The sequence below is a fragment of the Pyrgilauda ruficollis genome, unplaced genomic scaffold (assembly GCF_017590135.1).
Source record: "Pyrgilauda ruficollis isolate IOZ18807 unplaced genomic scaffold, ASM1759013v1 scaffold65, whole genome shotgun sequence".
NCBI classification, from domain to species: Eukaryota; Metazoa; Chordata; class Aves; order Passeriformes; family Passeridae; genus Pyrgilauda; species Pyrgilauda ruficollis.
The window spans coordinates 4,397,046-4,414,944 of record NW_024528266.1 but is presented as its reverse complement, the minus strand read 5'-3'; the positions used below and the strand labels follow the sequence as shown (position 1 = coordinate 4,414,944).

Genomic DNA, 17,899 nt, shown 5'->3' with positions numbered 1-17,899 from the left:
AATTACAACCATGTCTAGTGTGTGAATTAAAGAGTTGCATTTTGTATTAAAAACAGAATTATCTTTTGCACTTAACTAGGTTAATTTTAGCCTGGTTTAGTGACATATACTTTCTTCAGCTGAAGCTTGTGGCAGAGGGAGAACAGACTGTGCTGTACAAGCTGACCTTTTGAAAAGGTAAAGCAAATAGTCATCTGAGAGAGGAGTGGTTACTATCTTAGGAGTAGTTTAGAAAAAATTTGGTTCCTGCCCTTCTGACCCAAACCTGTTGTGGCTAAAATTTACCGTGAGCTTTCCTTCCCTTTATTTAATTTTCCAGTTTTCTCCCTATGATAATGAGCAACAGGTGCAAGAAAGAAAATGTGTTTTCTTTCTGACTTAAGGAAGTTGAACTGGAATAAGGATGCAGGAGAAAATGTTTAAAGTGTCTCTGAAAGAGCTGTTCTCTGGAGGAGTTTGAAGGTCTGCAGGAGCTGATGTGGCAGGTGAGAAAGGCACCTGTACAAATAAGGGGTCAGTGCTGTTGCAGTGCATTAACTGCTCCTTCATGGCTGTCTGTGTCAGTGCAGTCAGGATACCCTCAGAGCAGCATTGTTGCTTGTAGTGAAGTCCTAGAAAACGTCTGGAATGGTTTCCTGGGAGCTTTAATTCCGCCTGCAACAGGAGAAAGGAAGGTTTTCTTGTTTCAGCATGACAATGCCATATATTAGGCTAAAAGAACAGCTGTAAAAGTTTGGCCTCTGCTTCTGTTCGAAATGTGCTTTATCTTTAATACTTTACTCGGAGTGTTTATTTAGCTGAACTGGTCACTCTGAGTCATTATTGCTGATCATGCTGTTCCAACACAGCTGTGATGGCCAGAGGGCCTTTCACTTGCAAACTGGCATTTCTGTTTGCATGCGTGTTTTTTTCTCTTAAGTGTTGCACCTATTAAAAAGATACCATTTCAGAGCAGTAAAAGGAGATCTTGCTTGTACTATGTGAATCTCATGCTAGCCATTCAGGGATAAGACTTAAAACTGAGCTGCTGCAGTCTCCTGGTAGAGAAAATTGCAGATTACCTGGTGCTTCTGATCTGGTGGAACCCCTGTATTCCTCTTTCTGGCCTTCAGCTGGACTTTTCACTGGATTCTGCAACAATCAAACTTCATCTGTCTCTTCCTTACATACTTGTGTGCACACGTACAGTTGTTTGCTCATGCTTTCTCTTGTCCTCTCTTAATATGATAGCAACTTTAAAAAGTGAACAGGCTTATTGAAAGAATTCTTTCTAGTACACTCACAGGATGTTTTCAGCAAGCTGGAATTTTAGAGATGAATCCATGTCTTTTGACTCCTTGACCAGTTCTAAGCTGTTATTGTTCAGTTCAATCCCTTTTGTAATGGTTTTCTTTATTTATGTAGTTTTAATTCTTTTTTTGACAGCTTTAAATCTAAGTTCCATGTCTTCACAGGTTTATTTTCGGACAGTAGAACTTGTTCAGGAGCCTATTCCTGGCTCACCAGGTCTGAGTTTCTACTTCAGAATCAATGGCCGACCCATTTTTATTAAGGGCTCAAACTGGATTCCAGCAGATTCTTTCCAGGACAGAGTGACCTATGACACGTAAGCCACATTTGATGTTCTCTAAGGATAAAGGATAATGTTTTCCTCCTCCTGATTCTCTCTACACCCTTTATCAAAGGTTGGCTTTAGTGGGTAAAACTTTCAAGGTAGAATACTAATTGTTGTGGGTGGGAGTGGGAGGCTTCAGAATTAGTGCTTAATTAACATGAACAGATTTGAGTGATGTTCAAGGCATGTAGGCACAATTGCTGGTGGGAAGGTGATTGCTTGCAGTTCATAGTTACTGGCCTTTTGGGTATTTTTAGGGGTGATCCTCAGGCCTTATCTGGACACATCCATGGGTAGTCAAGAGGGTGTGCACTTCATCCATGTCCTAGCCCATGTCATGTAGGGTTATGTAGGTGCATTGCAGCCTCTCCCCTTTTCCTGATTTCATCTAGACTACCTGGATTTCATTGCACAGCTCTGCAGAGATGCAGGTGGGATGGGGGCTGTCCTGTACCTGGACTAAGTTTTGCTCTGGAGTATTGGGGAACCAGGACAACAGGGCATGCTGTGTGTGCATTCACATGCAATTTAGAGGCTACCAGTATGATTTAAGGAAAAATGAAGCCGAAAACCCTTAAAATGAGATTCCCAGTCTCAGTATTTCTTCTCACCATTTCACTCCCCTATTCTCGCTATGCATTATGGAACTTGGGAGGAGGATATACATTCCTGATTGTGTTTAAAGAGAATTTAAATTCAAGTAATTTACATACAAAGCAAGTAATATCAGAGGAGAAAAGACCAACATGATTAATAAAACATAGTATTTCTAAATTTGGTCCTGCCAAAACTTCTGTAAAAGCATTTACACTTGTGTCACTCCATCTATTTTGTAAGTATTAACAGGATCAAGCCACTTTTTCTGCACAAAATTTTGATTTTTGGGAGCTCTGTCCAGACATGCAGGTTTAGAAACCAGAGTATTTTGATACTTTCTGTTAGAGTTATAAGTCATAGATTGCCTACTAATGATTTAGATTTGGGTGTTTTTTTTGGTAGGGGCATTCATTTCTTAGTTTTTTGTATAACCTTGGAAATTCTTAACTAATACAACTTCACCCAACTTGTATATCTCCTTTTTGTATTTGACAGACTAAGGCTGCTCTTGAAGTCTGCAGCAGATGCTAACATGAATGCCCTTCGGGTTTGGGGAGGAGGAGTATATGAACAAGATGAGTTTTACGATATTTGTGATGAAATAGGAATAATGGTAAAAACAATAAACACAGACTACTTATTTAAAAACTGGCAAGAACTTGTAAATGAAAATCCACTTCAAATTTAAAAAAAAAGATAATTAATACATAAGTTCTAATCATGTTTCCAAAGAACATTTTAGAGTACCAATGTGAGAGATCAGATTAACCTAATTTTTTGGATGGCTGGTTGGGGTTCTTTAATTTCTTTGTAATTTGAATGGTTTGTGATTACAGAGGCTGTCTGTTGAATCTGGAAGTGATATTTTGGAGACTTTATAGTAGAAGGTTGCCATTAGGTAGAAGGTAGCTATGCTCTTCTCAGTTATGGAAATGGATTTTATTTATTTTAAAAGTATTGTCTTCTTTTTAGCAACAGCTGAAAAGGTTTGGTGGTTTTGGTTCAAACATTTCTTTTGACCCAAAGACAAACATGGAAGGCATTATCCAAGGGGCCGTTTTGAACAAGCTATAATTGAATATAACTGTAGCTGTAAGGTGAACACCTGCTGCAATCACTAATCCTAGATGAGTACCTTTCTTTTGTTATATAAGCTTGGAGGCACGTATTAATAAGTTATGATGAAGCAGTGGCTAGATGAATGAAGGTCAAGCTGCATCTGGTATTAAAAATCCTGAGAAGTGTGTTTGGTCGTAGTCTACACCATAAGAAGAAGGGAAACAATATTCATACCTTGCTGCTTTCAGATGTGTGTGCTTGCAAAAAAAAAAAAGTTACATCTATTTTAGTGATCTGAATGAGTGTCCTGATTCTCAAGACTTCTGAGCACTTAGAGTTCTTTAATTTTTGACACTAGGCACCTTAAGTAGGCCACATAGATCTGTGTCTGTACAGTGCTCATTGCAAGAGGTAGATCCTATTTAACAGCTAAAATAGCAAGTAAATGCAGGGAATCAGACCCTTTTTCTGGACGGGGCAGTGGGGAGGCTTTTGGTTTTGTTTCTTCTTACGGTCTTGCAAAGGCTTAAAAGTGCATTGGAGTCAAACTGTGCTTAAGGAAAAACAGTGATAGCTCACTGAAGGAAATAGTGAGAAAGTTTCTTTCAATAGAGAGTTTTGACACCAACAGCCCCTAAAGGATTATGAGTGATTCTGCAGCAATAGTTTTGCTTTTGCTGTACAGTGTTAGGATTGTAACAATTCTTAATGACTCCATTGTCCCCTACTGTCCTATTCTTTATCTTCAGTTTCCTAAGGGAATGTGTGCTGAAAAGAGCCATGGAAAAGCATATTCTCACTGCAATGAAAATGCAGTTTTGTGAGGAGCTAGTCTCTGTCTCTCTCTATGTAGCATGGTGCTCAGAAAAGTGGAGTCTCCTACAGACTCCTTTGGGTTAAGGTGCTCCTTCTAGAAATTTGAGACAGACTAGAAGGAGCCTCAAGGTCATGGCAATTTAAACAAAGACAGGTAAACAAGAAATCTTATCCATCTCACTGGGCTTCCATTCCCATTTTTGTAATTCTCCTGCAAGGTACGAATGGAGTTTATTGTTCTTGAATTGAAAGGCTTGCTGTTCTCTAATAATAACTACTTGATCTTTCTTTGAAGAGAAAGATCACAGTGTTTTTAGAGCATCTAGTTTGTTTCTGCCTTTCTTACTGGGTAAGATTTGCTGGTTTTTTGATAATTTTGTATGGAGGTGTTGTCTTAACAAGTACACGTTAAGGTCTGTTAAGTGTGCTCAGTACCACATCAGAAGAATTATTGTCTCTTCTCATTAAGTAATGGGGATTTGGTGTTACACCTGCAAAATAGTAAGTAAATAAGAAATTGTTCTGTTCAGCTGCAAATTGTTACATGTTCATGTTTCTGATTATTCTGTTGAAACTCACAGAACTTCATCTACTGAGCCATACTCCGCTCCTCAGTGTAGGCTGTCAGGTGCTGATTCCTAAGGGTAAATATTTTGAAACCCTGATATTGAGGATAACCACAGTGGAGTATGCACATACTTGAGCCCCATGGTGAATGTGATTTGTTTTCTGTCTGAACAAAGGACTGTGCATCCCAATAGCCATATATTTTTCAAGTATGTAAAGTAACTTGCTGACAGTTTTTTTAATCTTTCCTTCCCCTTGTAGATTTGGCAGGATTTCATGTTTGCTTGTGCGCTATATCCAACCGACCAGAATTATTTAGAATCCGTAAGAGCAGAAGTTTCTCATCAGGTATTTTATCCATGTGTCAAAGCTCTATTTCACATTTTCTGTTTTTCGTTGACTGTGTATGTTAGCTTTCCAAAAATGGTTGAAGTTTTTGTTAGTGTACCTTTATGTAGCAGACACAAAATGTAACCTTGCTAAATCTTCTTGAACTCCTCTGACTGATTGCAGGAGTTGTCACTCAAGCAGACTGCACAGAATTTATCCTTCACACATGGCTGAGTGGAGGTGGGTGGTACATACATGCATAAGGCAGATGTATGTCAGCATATTAGAAGTTTTCCCTTCTGAAAGTGTATATTACAAAACTTTGAGCCTGGTGGCAAGCTGAGGGAATAGTGAACCATGTGGCAAAAAAAGGGAATTGTAGGCTTAGCATATGTAATATACATGTGGACTTGTAATTCAACTAGTAATAAAGTGATTATTTTTTAAAAAATTCATTGTTAATATAAGTAATTTTGCTTGACTTGTGAAACTGTAAGTTGTATTTCAGGTGCGACGTTTAAAATCTCATCCATCAATTATTCTGTGGAGTGGTAACAATGAAAATGAAGCAGCAATTGCAAGCAACTGGTTCTCCATACCTTATCCTGACATAGGAGTCTATATCAAAGACTACGTGACCCTTTATGTGGAGAACATACGTGAAATAGTTCTTAGTGTAAGTAATCTCAAGAAACTGCAGGACAATATGGCTTGGCAAAAGGTTTTAATACTGGAGCAAGCTGGGATTTCCTTTTTTTCTTTAAATCCTTTTAAGACATGAAGAAGAGCGTTTTGAGAAATTGCTCTTTCCAAGCTCTTCTAAACAACTCTCTAAACTCAAGAGTTATTCACCAAATTAAAACAAACAAACAAACTTGTCTTTAACATTTTGTGATGTGTAAAGTAAGACCTGAAAGTGTAGTAGATCTTGCTTCTTTTTTCTTTCCTGCTTTTAGTATATCCACGAGTGCCTTCACTTCCAGTGGACAAAAATCAGCTTGCCCATTAATTAATTAATCTCAATGATCAGGTTTCCTTTATCCAATTTTGTTGAAGAGCACTGTGAAAAGCATTTAACAACCCTCAGGTCTTTTAATAGCAGTTGAAGTAATCTATAAAGATGTTACTTCTTGAGTATGTCACTGTATATTTTTTTGTTCTAAGCAGGTAAAGCAAAAGTGATGCTAAACATTGAACTCATGCTGTGTAGTCATTGTATTGATTTTGTAGACAAAATATTGGTGTTCTATGGTATGTGAAGGAAAAATAAAATATTTTGATGCAAATTTTAAACTGCGAGTATGCAGGCCACAGACACGTGGAATCCTTGATGAAGTCTAGTGTGATTTTGCACAGGTTTTTTAGGTTTATTATCCTCTTAGAAGAGGAGATTCTAGATTTCTGTACTGAGCTGTGTGTAAAGGTGTGCTATGGTGTTTTTGTGATTAGCTACATGAGCTGGGTGGCCAGTGTGTGTGCAGCAAAGTAAGGTGTTCTGGCTTGGTACTTGTGCAGCACTGCCATCCAAGATGGACCCATTTTTATTTTAAATCAGTAGAATAATTATTTTCAGTGCAAAAAGGAACCATAGAGGGAGATAACTTCAGGTGCAATACAAGCCAGCTTAGGAAACTTAAAACTACTAGTAGTGCTGGACTTGGTAACCTGAAAAGACTTCTACCTTTGAGCTAAAGACTTCAGGGAATCCAGGATTTCCTGTAGTAAATTGTTTCAGTTAATTATTAATTACTCACGCCAAGAAAAAAAGAAAGAAGATGATGTGGGAAACAGGATTGTTTCTTAAAATGAAGCAAGTGTCTGAGTGCATTGCTGTGTTCGAGCCAATTGCAGTAACTTGTTACTGGTGACTAACTTGGGCTTCTGTCTTACTAGAAGTAGGGTGTTAAATGAATTATACCTGCAAAAGGATACTGCAAAAATGAATTATACCTGCAAAAGGATTCAGTACTTTGTAGGCTATTGTTAAAAGATTTAGTATTCTAAATCTACTGAGACTATAAATAAAGGCAGCTCTGACCAATTTGAAATGTAACACTTCTTGTAGTCTCATCCATCTTAGCATGCAGAGCCAGTTAAAATGACAATAACTTGTAATGGTACTATGCATGTATTAAAAGGAGAACACCTTGGATTTGTTAGGACTAAATTTAGGTGACTGTTTAATAAGAAAGGAGAAAATCATGGCCTTGTTCCTGTAAAAACACTGCAAAAGTAATAATTTTCCATAAAGAAGTCATAGTACTCAAATATTAATGTTCCTTGAGTATATATTTCACAAGGCACACTTTAAATAGCCTTCATTAAGAATTTAGAGGCATATAAAGATAGAAAATCTCTTGATGTGAGGAGAGAATCCCTCAGAAGAGCAGAGCAAGCAGAATCATGCCCAGCTGTCCTCCAAGAACATAAGTAAGAAGCTAATTAAGTAAGTAAAGATGATGAATGTTAGGACATAAAAAGGAATGTTTCCTAGGTGGCGACTCAGAAATTTGGGAAAAGTATGGTCTTCCTGCCCCCAAGCCCCTCTTTTCAAAAAGTATTCTATGTATTCAGATAGTAAGTGTCAATCACTTTGTATTGACACATTGGGTTGTATTTTTGTTTTGTTTTTTTTAAATCCCAGGAAGATAAGAGTCGTCCTTTTGTGGCATCCAGTCCCACCAATGGCTTGGAGTCAGTTAAAGAAGGCTGGCTCTCCCGGAATCCTTATGACACCCATTACGGTGACACACACTTTTATGACTACGACAGTGACTGCTGGAACTGGACAGTGTATCCTAAAACTCGTTTTGCTTCAGAGTATGGATTTCAGTCCTGGCCTTCCTTCAGTACAATTGAAAAGGTGAGGCTGGGCTTCCACTCCTTGCTGTCCCCTTTGCTCTCATTTAGTGACGGCAATGAGTCTCTTCCCAAAAACCTTCTGCATCCAAACTGTAGTAATGTGTTGTTAGGCATGGTATGGCATAAGTGGGATAGAGGTGTGTGCTGGTGGGGAGGGAGGGGATGGAACCATTCTGTTTCCCTCCTTGCTGTTCAATATACTTACCTTGATGTTGCAAGAGGAACTTGGTTTGGATTAGAGACTATTATGAAACTGTTATTTCTGGTAGCAATTCTATTTAATGTATAGCTCAGTCATGGTTGACTAACATCTGTTTACTTTTGTGGTGTCTAGGGATATGTGTTTGAGAAAGAGGAGAAATATGACAAAAGCTGAATTGTGCTGGGTTTTAAAATGTTTTGATTTCTATATATTTACCAATTTCTTTCATTTAAATAATCTGTTTCTTAATCTATTGCATGTGAGAGGATTTGGTTTTGTCTCCATTAAATTTAGCTATTATATGTTCTGTCTTATTTATCACAGTGGAGCAGAGACATACCATGCAGTTTGTCCATTTGTCCAGGGAGAGATGTTGATAGTCATGCATGCAACCAAAAGGAGTTCAGAATGTTTCTTTCAATTTGCTGGGCAAAGCCTGTTATCTGAAGCATAATCAGAACATTCATCGGTATTAATAACAATAAAAATTATTCAATCTGGCCTAAAAAGAAACAAATTTAGATAAGATTGTTTAGAGATAGTAATTACAATGAAAACTTGGCAATAATAACTTAATGGGTTAGGCTGTGTCATTGTCTTTAGCTGAAAAAAGCTGTTTTATGGTAATTTGTTATCAGAAGTAGGTTTTGAAAATATATATACATATTATTAGAATTTATACCTCTACTGACTTATATAACTTTTATACCTCAATGTGTTTGACTAGATTACATTCTTCCATATTAATCTAGGGTGTTTCTGATTTACTATGAATGCAAGCAAAACTCTGAGGTCCCTAAGGCCAGCCTTAGGACAATTAAGTTAAATGCCACTGAGCCAAAAGTTGCTCTTCGGGGTTCAACAGCAATGTGTGTTTTCATTTATTTCTACAAGGAGTGTAAGCAAAGGGTGTTAGTGATTAAAAATCTTTGCATGACTGCATGAGGCACTTCAGAAATATACTACCAGTTTTAAGGTTTTGGATGATATCAGTAGCTGTAATGGATATCCTTTCCTCAGTATCCTGGCTGTCATTGTACCTTCTACCTTTTCATTCAGATACCTTTTTTTTGTGGTTTTTAAAGGTTTCCTCCCCTGAGGACTGGTCCTACACAAGCAATTTTTCTCTCCATCGGCAGCACCATGAAGGTGGCAATATTCAGATGCTTCAAGAGATTGGGCGTCATTTCAAGCTTCCCCAGAGCCCAGATCCTGTAAAGCAGTTCAAGGATATGATTTACCTCACTCAGGTAACAGGGATGTCTTCCATAGAAGTAGCTGTCAGTACTTGTTCCATTAAATTCTGTCAGCTGTTAGAACTGGACCTGGTCCCTTAGGGAGTGTTCCATCATACAGAAAGTTTCCATTCTGAAGAACTGGAGAGTCCAGTTTAATTTGGAGCTAGCTTGTCTCTACTGTAGAGAGACTCCCAAATTTCTGGAATAATCAGGGAGATACCCAGAAACTGTCTCAACTGGGAGAAAGTCTGCCAGTATGTGCTGCCTTGGTCCTTCTCCTGAGCTGGGCTCACATAGCTGGGGGAGGAGGCAGGGATGTGCTGGGCTTCCATGGTACAAGATTATTCCCAGTGCTGCATGTTGCTCCCTGTTCCAGGGTGGGAATGTTTTGCTCTTCATGTGGTCCCTGTAGGCTCACTGCTTTGATTCTTGCCACGTGGAGCACATGAGCTTTGGAAGCAAAATTTTTTTCAAAGTTCTCTATTAATTAGATTAGTAGTAGCTTTTATTTTATTATGGACTCAAATATGGATATTTTAGAGAACATATTTTGGGGTTTTTTTCAAATCAGAAGCATGTATTTTGCTTTTCATTCATAGTAGTTCTACATCATGCTTGTTTCTTTATTTGTGATTTCTGTGCAGTTTTTAAAAGATGCTAAGTAATTTTCTAATGCTATTATGCAAATTGAAAGTGCTGTTAATTTTTGGTGTGTTTCAAGAATTTCAGAAACACTCTTGATGGAAGTAACTGTATGCTCACTAAGTTTCTAACGTTTGAGAGCTGCTGTCAGCAAATTTTATATGAAAGCAAAATTGCTTGAGAATTTTTGGCACTCTTGACAAGAGAACAGGGATCGATGATGCTGTGAAATTGAATTCAGGGATAAAGCTTTCACCATGAGGTCCTGACTCAAAAAAAGCTGGGAGAGTGTCTGTAAAGCTAAGTCTGTCAAGGCCCTATTAACAGGTTAAGCAATTTAATACCAAAATAAGGATAGCAAAAAGGATCAAGAAAGTGAACCTGTTTTAGTGTTTAACCAGAAGTTATATCTTTACCTTTTGTTCTGTCCTAAAGGCTTTTAACTTTATTTTAAGAATTTCTGTATATTTCCCCAGCCTAATAATAAACTGTGTGAAGAAAATATAGCAGTCTATTTAGCATCCATTGAGAACTTGGCCAATGAAAAATTCTGAGAAGTGGTTTTTAGATGCCATGGAGAAGGAGAAAAGGAGTGGGAGTGCAGCTGAAAAAAGGTTACTTTTCTGATGCACAGTTTTGACTGTAGTAAGAACGTGAGTTCAGAGTTTAGAGGTTTAGACTCTAAGGTAATGTATATTGAAGGCAATGCAGCTTAACATAATTTTGCAACTCTGAAGGGGGTTATTTAAATTAATGTAAAAAAATACTTATTTTAAATTTCATTTTATTTTCCTTGTCTTTGATTTCCCTTTCAAAGACCATCCTCACTGTATGGAAGTAGCCCCATATGAAATTCTTGAAGGGTACTGCTTGCAAAGCTGTTGGGAGCTGCTAGGAATAGATCTCCTTTCAGCAGAGTTCCACTGCACTGCAGGTGGATACTCCACAGGGCTCAAATTTAAAGTTATGTGCTGTTGCTGTGAAGTCTGTGTCGTGTATCAATATATTCACACAAGTTTTGAAAAAAAAGTAAAATCCAATATGCCAAAAATAATTTTTTTTCTCTTTGTTGTCCAAGGTGATGCAGGCTCAGTGTATAAAGACAGAAACTGAATTCTATCGTTTTAGTCAAAGTGAAATAATCAATGGAGAAGGACACACCATGGGAGCTCTGTACTGGCAGCTCAATGACATTTGGCAGGCACCTTCATGGGCTTCCTTGGGTAAGTTTGTGACAGTCTGGTAAAAAGCACCAGCTACCAGTTGTGTTTTCCTCATCTGGAAGCATCAGAATAAGAAATATAGCTCTGCTATGTCTCTTGGGTACCTTTACAAACTTTGAACATATTTCTGTCCATCCTTTAGAAATGCGTTACAGGATGGGATTTATGATGTAAAATTTGAACATCTAGATTTCTTCTCTAGTCAGCTGGGGGAGGGATGGTTATCTCCAAATGTGATTCATTAGCTGTGTGTCCTTAGCTGTCTCAGAACTGGGGTGAATTATCTTCTTCATGATGAATTTGATTTTCACAGAACTTCATAAGATATCTCTCACCCAGCGTAGCTTCTGAGGAGCTTTTTATAGGAGATGACTGGCTGAGATTTGATGTCTAACTTGGTGTCAGATGAGGCGAATGACTAAATTATTCTGCTAATATGCTATTTACACATTTTTTTTTCTCTTAGAACACAAAACCAATCAGACATATAAAGAGATAAGTCACTTAGACAGTAAGAAGTAGGGGAGGAATGAGGCATGTGTGGCATGATGGAAGTGGCTGTGTTTCATGTCCCAAACATTTTGTCTAGGAGTCGTTTTGAAATGGCGCAGCTGTCCTATGGCAGCTGTGTAGGACTTGGGTAGATTCTCTTTCAATTTTAGTTAATTCTCACATATTTTGGTTTTGAAAATCTTTATTTAAGCATTTTATGTGTGAGAAAATATGAACAAACTAGAAAAAGCTAAGAGAAAAAGTAAGACTGTCTATGAACAGTCTTGATGTGCCCTTGGAATAAAATGCCATTTGGCCTGATTTTGTGAAAAAATTAGCCCACACCCATCCTCCTCCTCTTTTTCTGGGAGATGTTTGTCCCTCTCCCTTTCTGGGTTATTTTTGGTTTTTTGTTGTTGTTTTGGTTTTTTTTTTTGTTTGTTTGTTTGTTTCTTTTGTTGTTGTTGTTGGGTTTTTTTGTTTTTTTTAATTAATGCAAACAAAATAACTGCAACAACAAAGCAAAAACCAGTAGAAGAAAGAGGCTAATTTATTTAAATGATAAGACAGTGGTCCAGCTATGATGCTTATCTTTCTGGACTTTCTAGACTTGTATTAGGAAATGGAATATCACAATGTTCACTTTTATGATTCTAGCAATGAGTGGTGCTCATAGGTTTTAAGTGCCTCAAGAGAAGAAGTTGCTTGGAAAAGTGTCCCTTTGTAAAGACAGGTGTATTGATAGATGTAATGGTCGTGGAGACCGTAAATGTCTTTTTGAGTACAGAGATGACATCACTGTAGAATATTTATCAAATACTTGAATTATTCATATGTTGTTGAAGTTTAGAAGAAAGAAGCTCAGCAGAGATACAGCTGTCCCTTTGTTTTGTTGTATTCCCTCAGTGAGATGAGGAAAGGTTTAATATTCATTTAATTAGGCAGTGTGGTAGAGGGATTTTGAAATGCTAATGGCTGAAATTATGCAAGACTTGTGAGAAATTAGTTTTATTTGCACTTCAAAAACACGTTTCTGCATCTTGTTAGGTGGCACAGTAGTATCACCAATGAGTGCTTTTATTTAAATCTGTTACTTTGCAGAAAGTCATGGAGGGGTTTACATAATTTCCGGTTCAAAGCAGAGATGTTTGCACATGGTGGGGAAGGAAGAAGGTAGCAAATGTTTCTCCTTTTAACTTTTACCTTTAAAATGTTTGCTTGGGCTGAATGAAAACCCAGCACAGCACTTGTGTCATAGTACTTCTGGCTTCAGCTCAGAAGTAAACAGCTTTTACCACAACTGGGTTCTGACTGTTAGCGCCCAGCTGTGAAGCTGGCTGTGCCATGTTGGGTGCTTTAGCATCTCTGCAGTATGTTTTGGTGGAGCGCTGTGACACTCCCAGACAAGTGTCAGCTTGAGGTACCCAACTCGTAGTCTTGAGATTCCCTTGGCTTTTATTGCAGGTTCAATATATAGAACCCCTGGCGAGCCCTAGTACAGGCTGTTATGGAGAATGATTGATCTGAATTCATGAGGCTGAGGTGAGGAAAGAACTAGCAGCATGTTTCTCGCATTGCATTTAATGGTGTGAAGTGATTAATTTAAAATCATTTCAGGGAGATCTGTTTATTTGCACTCCTGCCATCAGTGTAGAAGCCTTCAGGGAAGAGTCAGAAAAAAGGGTATTGGGTTTCATTACACACCTAATTCTAGTTTCCTGTTCTGAAGTTTAATACCACAGGGAGTGCAATTCCCTTGTTATTGTCAAGAAAAATTGAGGAACTTGGATTTCTGTAAGAATTTCTTTAAATGTCGGAGAAGGAGAAAACCACCCCAGGGCTATTTTAAATAACTTTTGACTGTTGCCTTTGGGCATGCATGTCTGAAACAGGAAAGTTTAAACCCAGAGGTTTCTCATGATAACTTCCTGACCTCCAGATTTTTTACATCCATTTTTGGGTTTGTGTTCATGGTGTATTTGATATGCAACCTGCCTGTTTTTAAAGAAAGGAATGTAGTTCTGGTCCTAACAACAGAAGAGCTGAAAAATATGGGCTTTTTAATTAGCTTCAGTTTTCCTTGTTGTCTGGAGTTACTTTGACAAATGTATTATTAAGATCCTGTTGCTGGAAAAGTTGTCTTTGGAAAACACTTCCTGTGTGAAACGGCTGCAGCAGTTGAGTTTTGTTTCTTTAAAATTGCTCTAGTTTTTTTGGGAAAGGAAATACCAGTCTTAAAAGCTCATCTGAGTTGAGCAGACTAATGATGTTTCAAACATTCCAAAACAATGGGTATCTTAGTAGTAGAGTGGGTTTTGAACTGGTGCAAACTTTAAAGTGTGTGGTTTGTTTGATTTTGTTTGTTGGCTGGGGTTTTTGTTTGCTTGGGTTTTCCTGTGGAATTTTAGTGCCATGTTCACTCTGAGTGTGTCACCTTTGCTGGAAAGGTTTTTTGAGGATCCCTGCTGCCTCACTTTCCCTCTGCAGTGTGGCTATGTAATCCAGTTGGAAATCGAGGCACAGCAGAGATTGAGAGAAGGACCCATTCAAAAAGAACCAGGATTTTATATTACACTAAGTAGCAGAAACTGTTCTACATTAATTGCATTATTCATTTCTGTACATAAGACAGCTGAAGCCTAGATTTTCATTATGTGAATTAAACTCAGGAAAAAAATTCAAGTCAACAGGCACTGAAGCCTCAGACCATGCTGGGTAACTTGTCTGAGCTTGTGGTGTGCTTTGCCTGGATTCTGCAGTTAGCAACGTCTATTGCATTGGCAATTTAATTAATTGACAATGGAAATTCCAGGAAGTCCTGTAGCAGTCCTGCGGGGTTTAGAGATTTCAAGCCCTCCCAGACTCTCCCTGCCCATTTCTCATACAAAGCCCATAGCTTCTGTTTGTTGGATCAGATACTGCTCCCCTGTTTACTCGGTTTCAGATAATCCATCCCCAGTCCAAATCTCCCATCTTCTCAAGTTTAATGACTGAAGAGTAATTTTTTAGCACCTCCTATTTTTGGTAGATTTGTTCTTTAAACCACCAATGTTTTCTGTCAGGAAGTGTCCTTGGAGTGCCAGAACATGCCTTTGTTCATATCACCAGGGGATCAGACCCAGCCAGCACAGGTTTTTGAAAGGCAGGTCCTACTTGACCAACCTGATCTCCTTCTGTGACAAGCTGATGCAGTTGGTGGATGAGGAGAGGCTGTGGTGTTGTCTGCCTAGACTTCAGCAAAGCCTTAATGTCATTTCCCACAACATTCTCCTGGAGAAATTGGCTGCTCATAATTTGTATGGGTGCACTGTTCACCATAAAAACAAACTGGCTGGAGGGCCAGGCCAAGTGTGGTGGTGAATGGATTCACATCCAGCTGACTGGGGTTTCCCAGGGCTCAGTACTGGGGCCAGCTCTGCTTAATATCTTTATCAATGATCTGAACAAGGGGTTCAAATGCTCCCTCAGCCAGTTTGCAATCAGCACTGAGTTGGGTGGAAGTGGCAGGAATGCTCTGCAGAAAGATCTGGACAGGCTGGATCAATGGGCTGAGGCCAGTTTTATGAGGTTCAACAGGGCCAAGTGCTGAGTCCTGCCTTGGGTCACAGCAGCCCCAGGCAGTGCCACAGGCAGGGACAGAGTGGCTGGGAAGCTGCCCGGGGGAAAAGAACCTGGGGTGCAGGTTGAGAGCAGCTGAACATGAACCAGCTCAGTTGGCCAGGAAGGCCAAGGGCATCCTGGCTTGTGTCTGTGGCCAGAAAGAGTAGGGAAGGGATTTGTCCCCCTGTACTCAGCACTGTTGAGGCTGCACCTCAAATTCTGTGTTCATTTCTCTCACTGACTACACTCACTACAAGAATGGCATTGAGGTGCTGGAACATGTCCAGAGAAGGGCAGTGGAGCAGGGGAAGGGTCTGGAGCACAAGGCTTGTGGAAAGCAGCTGAGGGAGCCTGGAGGAAAGGAGGCTGGGACACACAAACACACACACCCCCCCACACCCCTTTTTGATCTCTCCAGCTACCTGAATGGGGGTCATAGCATGGTGGGGGTCGGCCCCTTTTCTCCATTAACAAGTGACAGGATAAGGGGAAATGGCATCAAGTTGTGCCAGTGCAGGTTTAAATTGGATCTTAGGGAAAAATTCTTCACTGAAGGTGTTGTCAAACATTGGAGCAGGCTGCCCAGGGTAGTGGTGGAATCACCATCCCTAGAGGTATTTACAAGATGTACAGGTATGGCATGGGAACCTAGGGATGTGGTTTAGTGGTGCACTTGGTGGGTGAAGAGCTGAATTTGATCCTGGAGATCTTTTCCATAATAAATGGTTCTACAGTTCTATACTGAGAAGCACCAATGTACTGAGTATATTCATCAGTTTATCAACTGTCTGTTTTGAAGAAATGCAGCTGCCTCTCCTGAAGCTTTCCTCCAGCCTTATCTCTTTGGTTTGCTTCAGTGCAATTAACTTGAATGCCAGTGGTGTTTTTGCTGGCAACAGACTGATCTCAGCACAGTTCAATCTTGTGTGGGTTTTTCAGGCAGATATGAGCTTCTCTTGTTGCTCTCCAAGCTAGCTGGTTGTGAACTTGCTGAGAACAAGATGATGTGTAAGATGCTAAAATTGAACTAATGCACTTATTCTTCACAAGGTTCATTCATGTCTGTGTGGAGTGCAGACAAAGCATGTTCAAGTCCCCCTGGGAAAGCCACAACAACCCTTTAAAGATGACTCTGGATAGGTGTTTAATTATGAGATGTTTGAAAGTGCTAAGAGCTTTGTACCAGAGCCAAAACTAAGAGAGTAATTACTAAGAGTTACAACAAAAACATCTCACTGAAAATATTCTTCATACATCATCAAGCATAAATCAGCTTTAAACTTGTAGTATAAAATAACTAGGAACAAGAATGAAACCAGTATCTAACTTTTCTTTCCTTGTGAGATGGTGCAGCTGACTTGCTACTTCTTTTTAGTGGCATTTCAGTGACTGGATAATGGTTGAGCAAGGACAAACTTAAAATGCACATAGTAGGTGCTAGATGGAATGTTAATAGAGGAAGAAATGGATGCAGCTTGTCTTTCAAAATGGTTGTGTGGCAGTGTTGCAAAGCAAGAAAGCAAAAGTGCTTTTTTTGGAGAGGATGCAGAGTTTGATGGCTTTTCCAGTTTAATGGCAGACTTTCAAAGTATTAAAAGTAATGAGGTACAGCTTTCCATTAAAGAAGCGGTGTGAACTGTTTGCCGTGTGCCTGTCATGAATACTAACTCCCAAGGAGGTGTTGTCTCTAGATCTTGGCAAATTTGTTTTGCCAAGCTCACAGTTGTCTTTGGTTTGGGAACTTATTTTTGTCTTTATTGTTACTGATGTCCTCTAAAGAAGAGCTGAAAGGAAGACTGAAAAAGGGGAAGAGAGCATTTGTATAAGTGCCTTGTCTCTTTCTGTAGTAGTGATAGTCTGTGGCAATGCCGGTGTGTTTGTCTGGATTCTCAACAGCACAGATGCTCCAGCTGCTTGGTTTATGTATGGTATGCTGTGTCAGCCTTGTCACTTGTGTTCAAGGCTTCCTTTAACTGAATGACAGTGTAGCAGTGATAGGACAGAGAGAGAAAAATGTAAACTTTCGGGAAAGCTCAAAGCTTGAAAGAGCACCAGCTCTTTTCCAGGGCAGAGCCATGCCTGGAAGGAAGCAAGAATACCTTCAGTCATTCTTTGCACTTGATGGAAATGAAAAAGGGTGGAGGGGGATGTTGCATTGCCAACAGCAGGACTAGAAAGCACATACAGGGAATGTGTGACAAGGCAATCTTGGATTCAGTTTCAGTGTTGCTTCTTTTTAACCATTTTTAGAGTATGGTGGTAAGTGGAAACTGCTCCATTATTTTGCCCAGAACTTCTTTGCACCACTGCTGCCTGTGGCCTATGAAGACAAAGGGGTGTTGCACATCTATGGTGTCTCAGACCTTCATGAGGACCACAAGCTAACTTTAAGGGTAAGTGACACCTACCTCACCACTCTTGAGTGCCTCCTACAAAAATGTGAGAAGCTGAAATGAGCACATCTTTGCACAGACAAGCTTCAGTAAGGCCATGCTCAAACACCATGAGATGCAACTCTTAGTGTTTATTCTTAGGGGCAGCACTATTATTTATTAAAGTAGTGTGTAGTGCTTCACAGAAGAAGGAATTGCTTTGTTTGTAGCCTGTAGGTATAAGGCTGAAATGAACTATTCTGTTGAAATCTTAGGGGATTGAT

The 17,899-nt window shown here is 39.3% G+C and overlaps 1 protein-coding gene across 8 annotated transcripts in view; it reads left to right on the top strand.

Moving 5' to 3' along the window:
• Positions 1–17,899, top strand: part of MANBA (mannosidase beta) — a 65,342-nt gene that overhangs the window by 35,630 nt on the left and 11,813 nt on the right. For 7 of the 8 annotated variants that reach the window (XR_005956545.1, XR_005956546.1, XR_005956543.1 and 4 more), the window contains exons 8-15: positions 1,455–1,606; positions 2,708–2,825; positions 4,916–5,002; positions 5,493–5,660; positions 7,629–7,847; positions 9,134–9,298; positions 11,007–11,151; positions 17,494–17,636. Coding sequence is in view for 1 of the 8 variants with exons in the window: in XM_041484307.1 (XP_041340241.1) it covers positions 1,455–1,606; positions 2,708–2,825; positions 4,916–5,002; positions 5,493–5,660; positions 7,629–7,847; positions 9,134–9,298; positions 11,007–11,151; positions 17,494–17,636 (1,197 nt within the window). In the remaining 7 variants the exon portion in view is untranslated. The remainder of the gene's footprint in view (positions 1–1,454; positions 1,607–2,707; positions 2,826–4,915; positions 5,003–5,492; positions 5,661–7,628; positions 7,848–9,133; positions 9,299–11,006; positions 11,152–17,493; positions 17,637–17,899) is intronic. The other variant, XR_005956548.1, reaches the window with a different exon arrangement.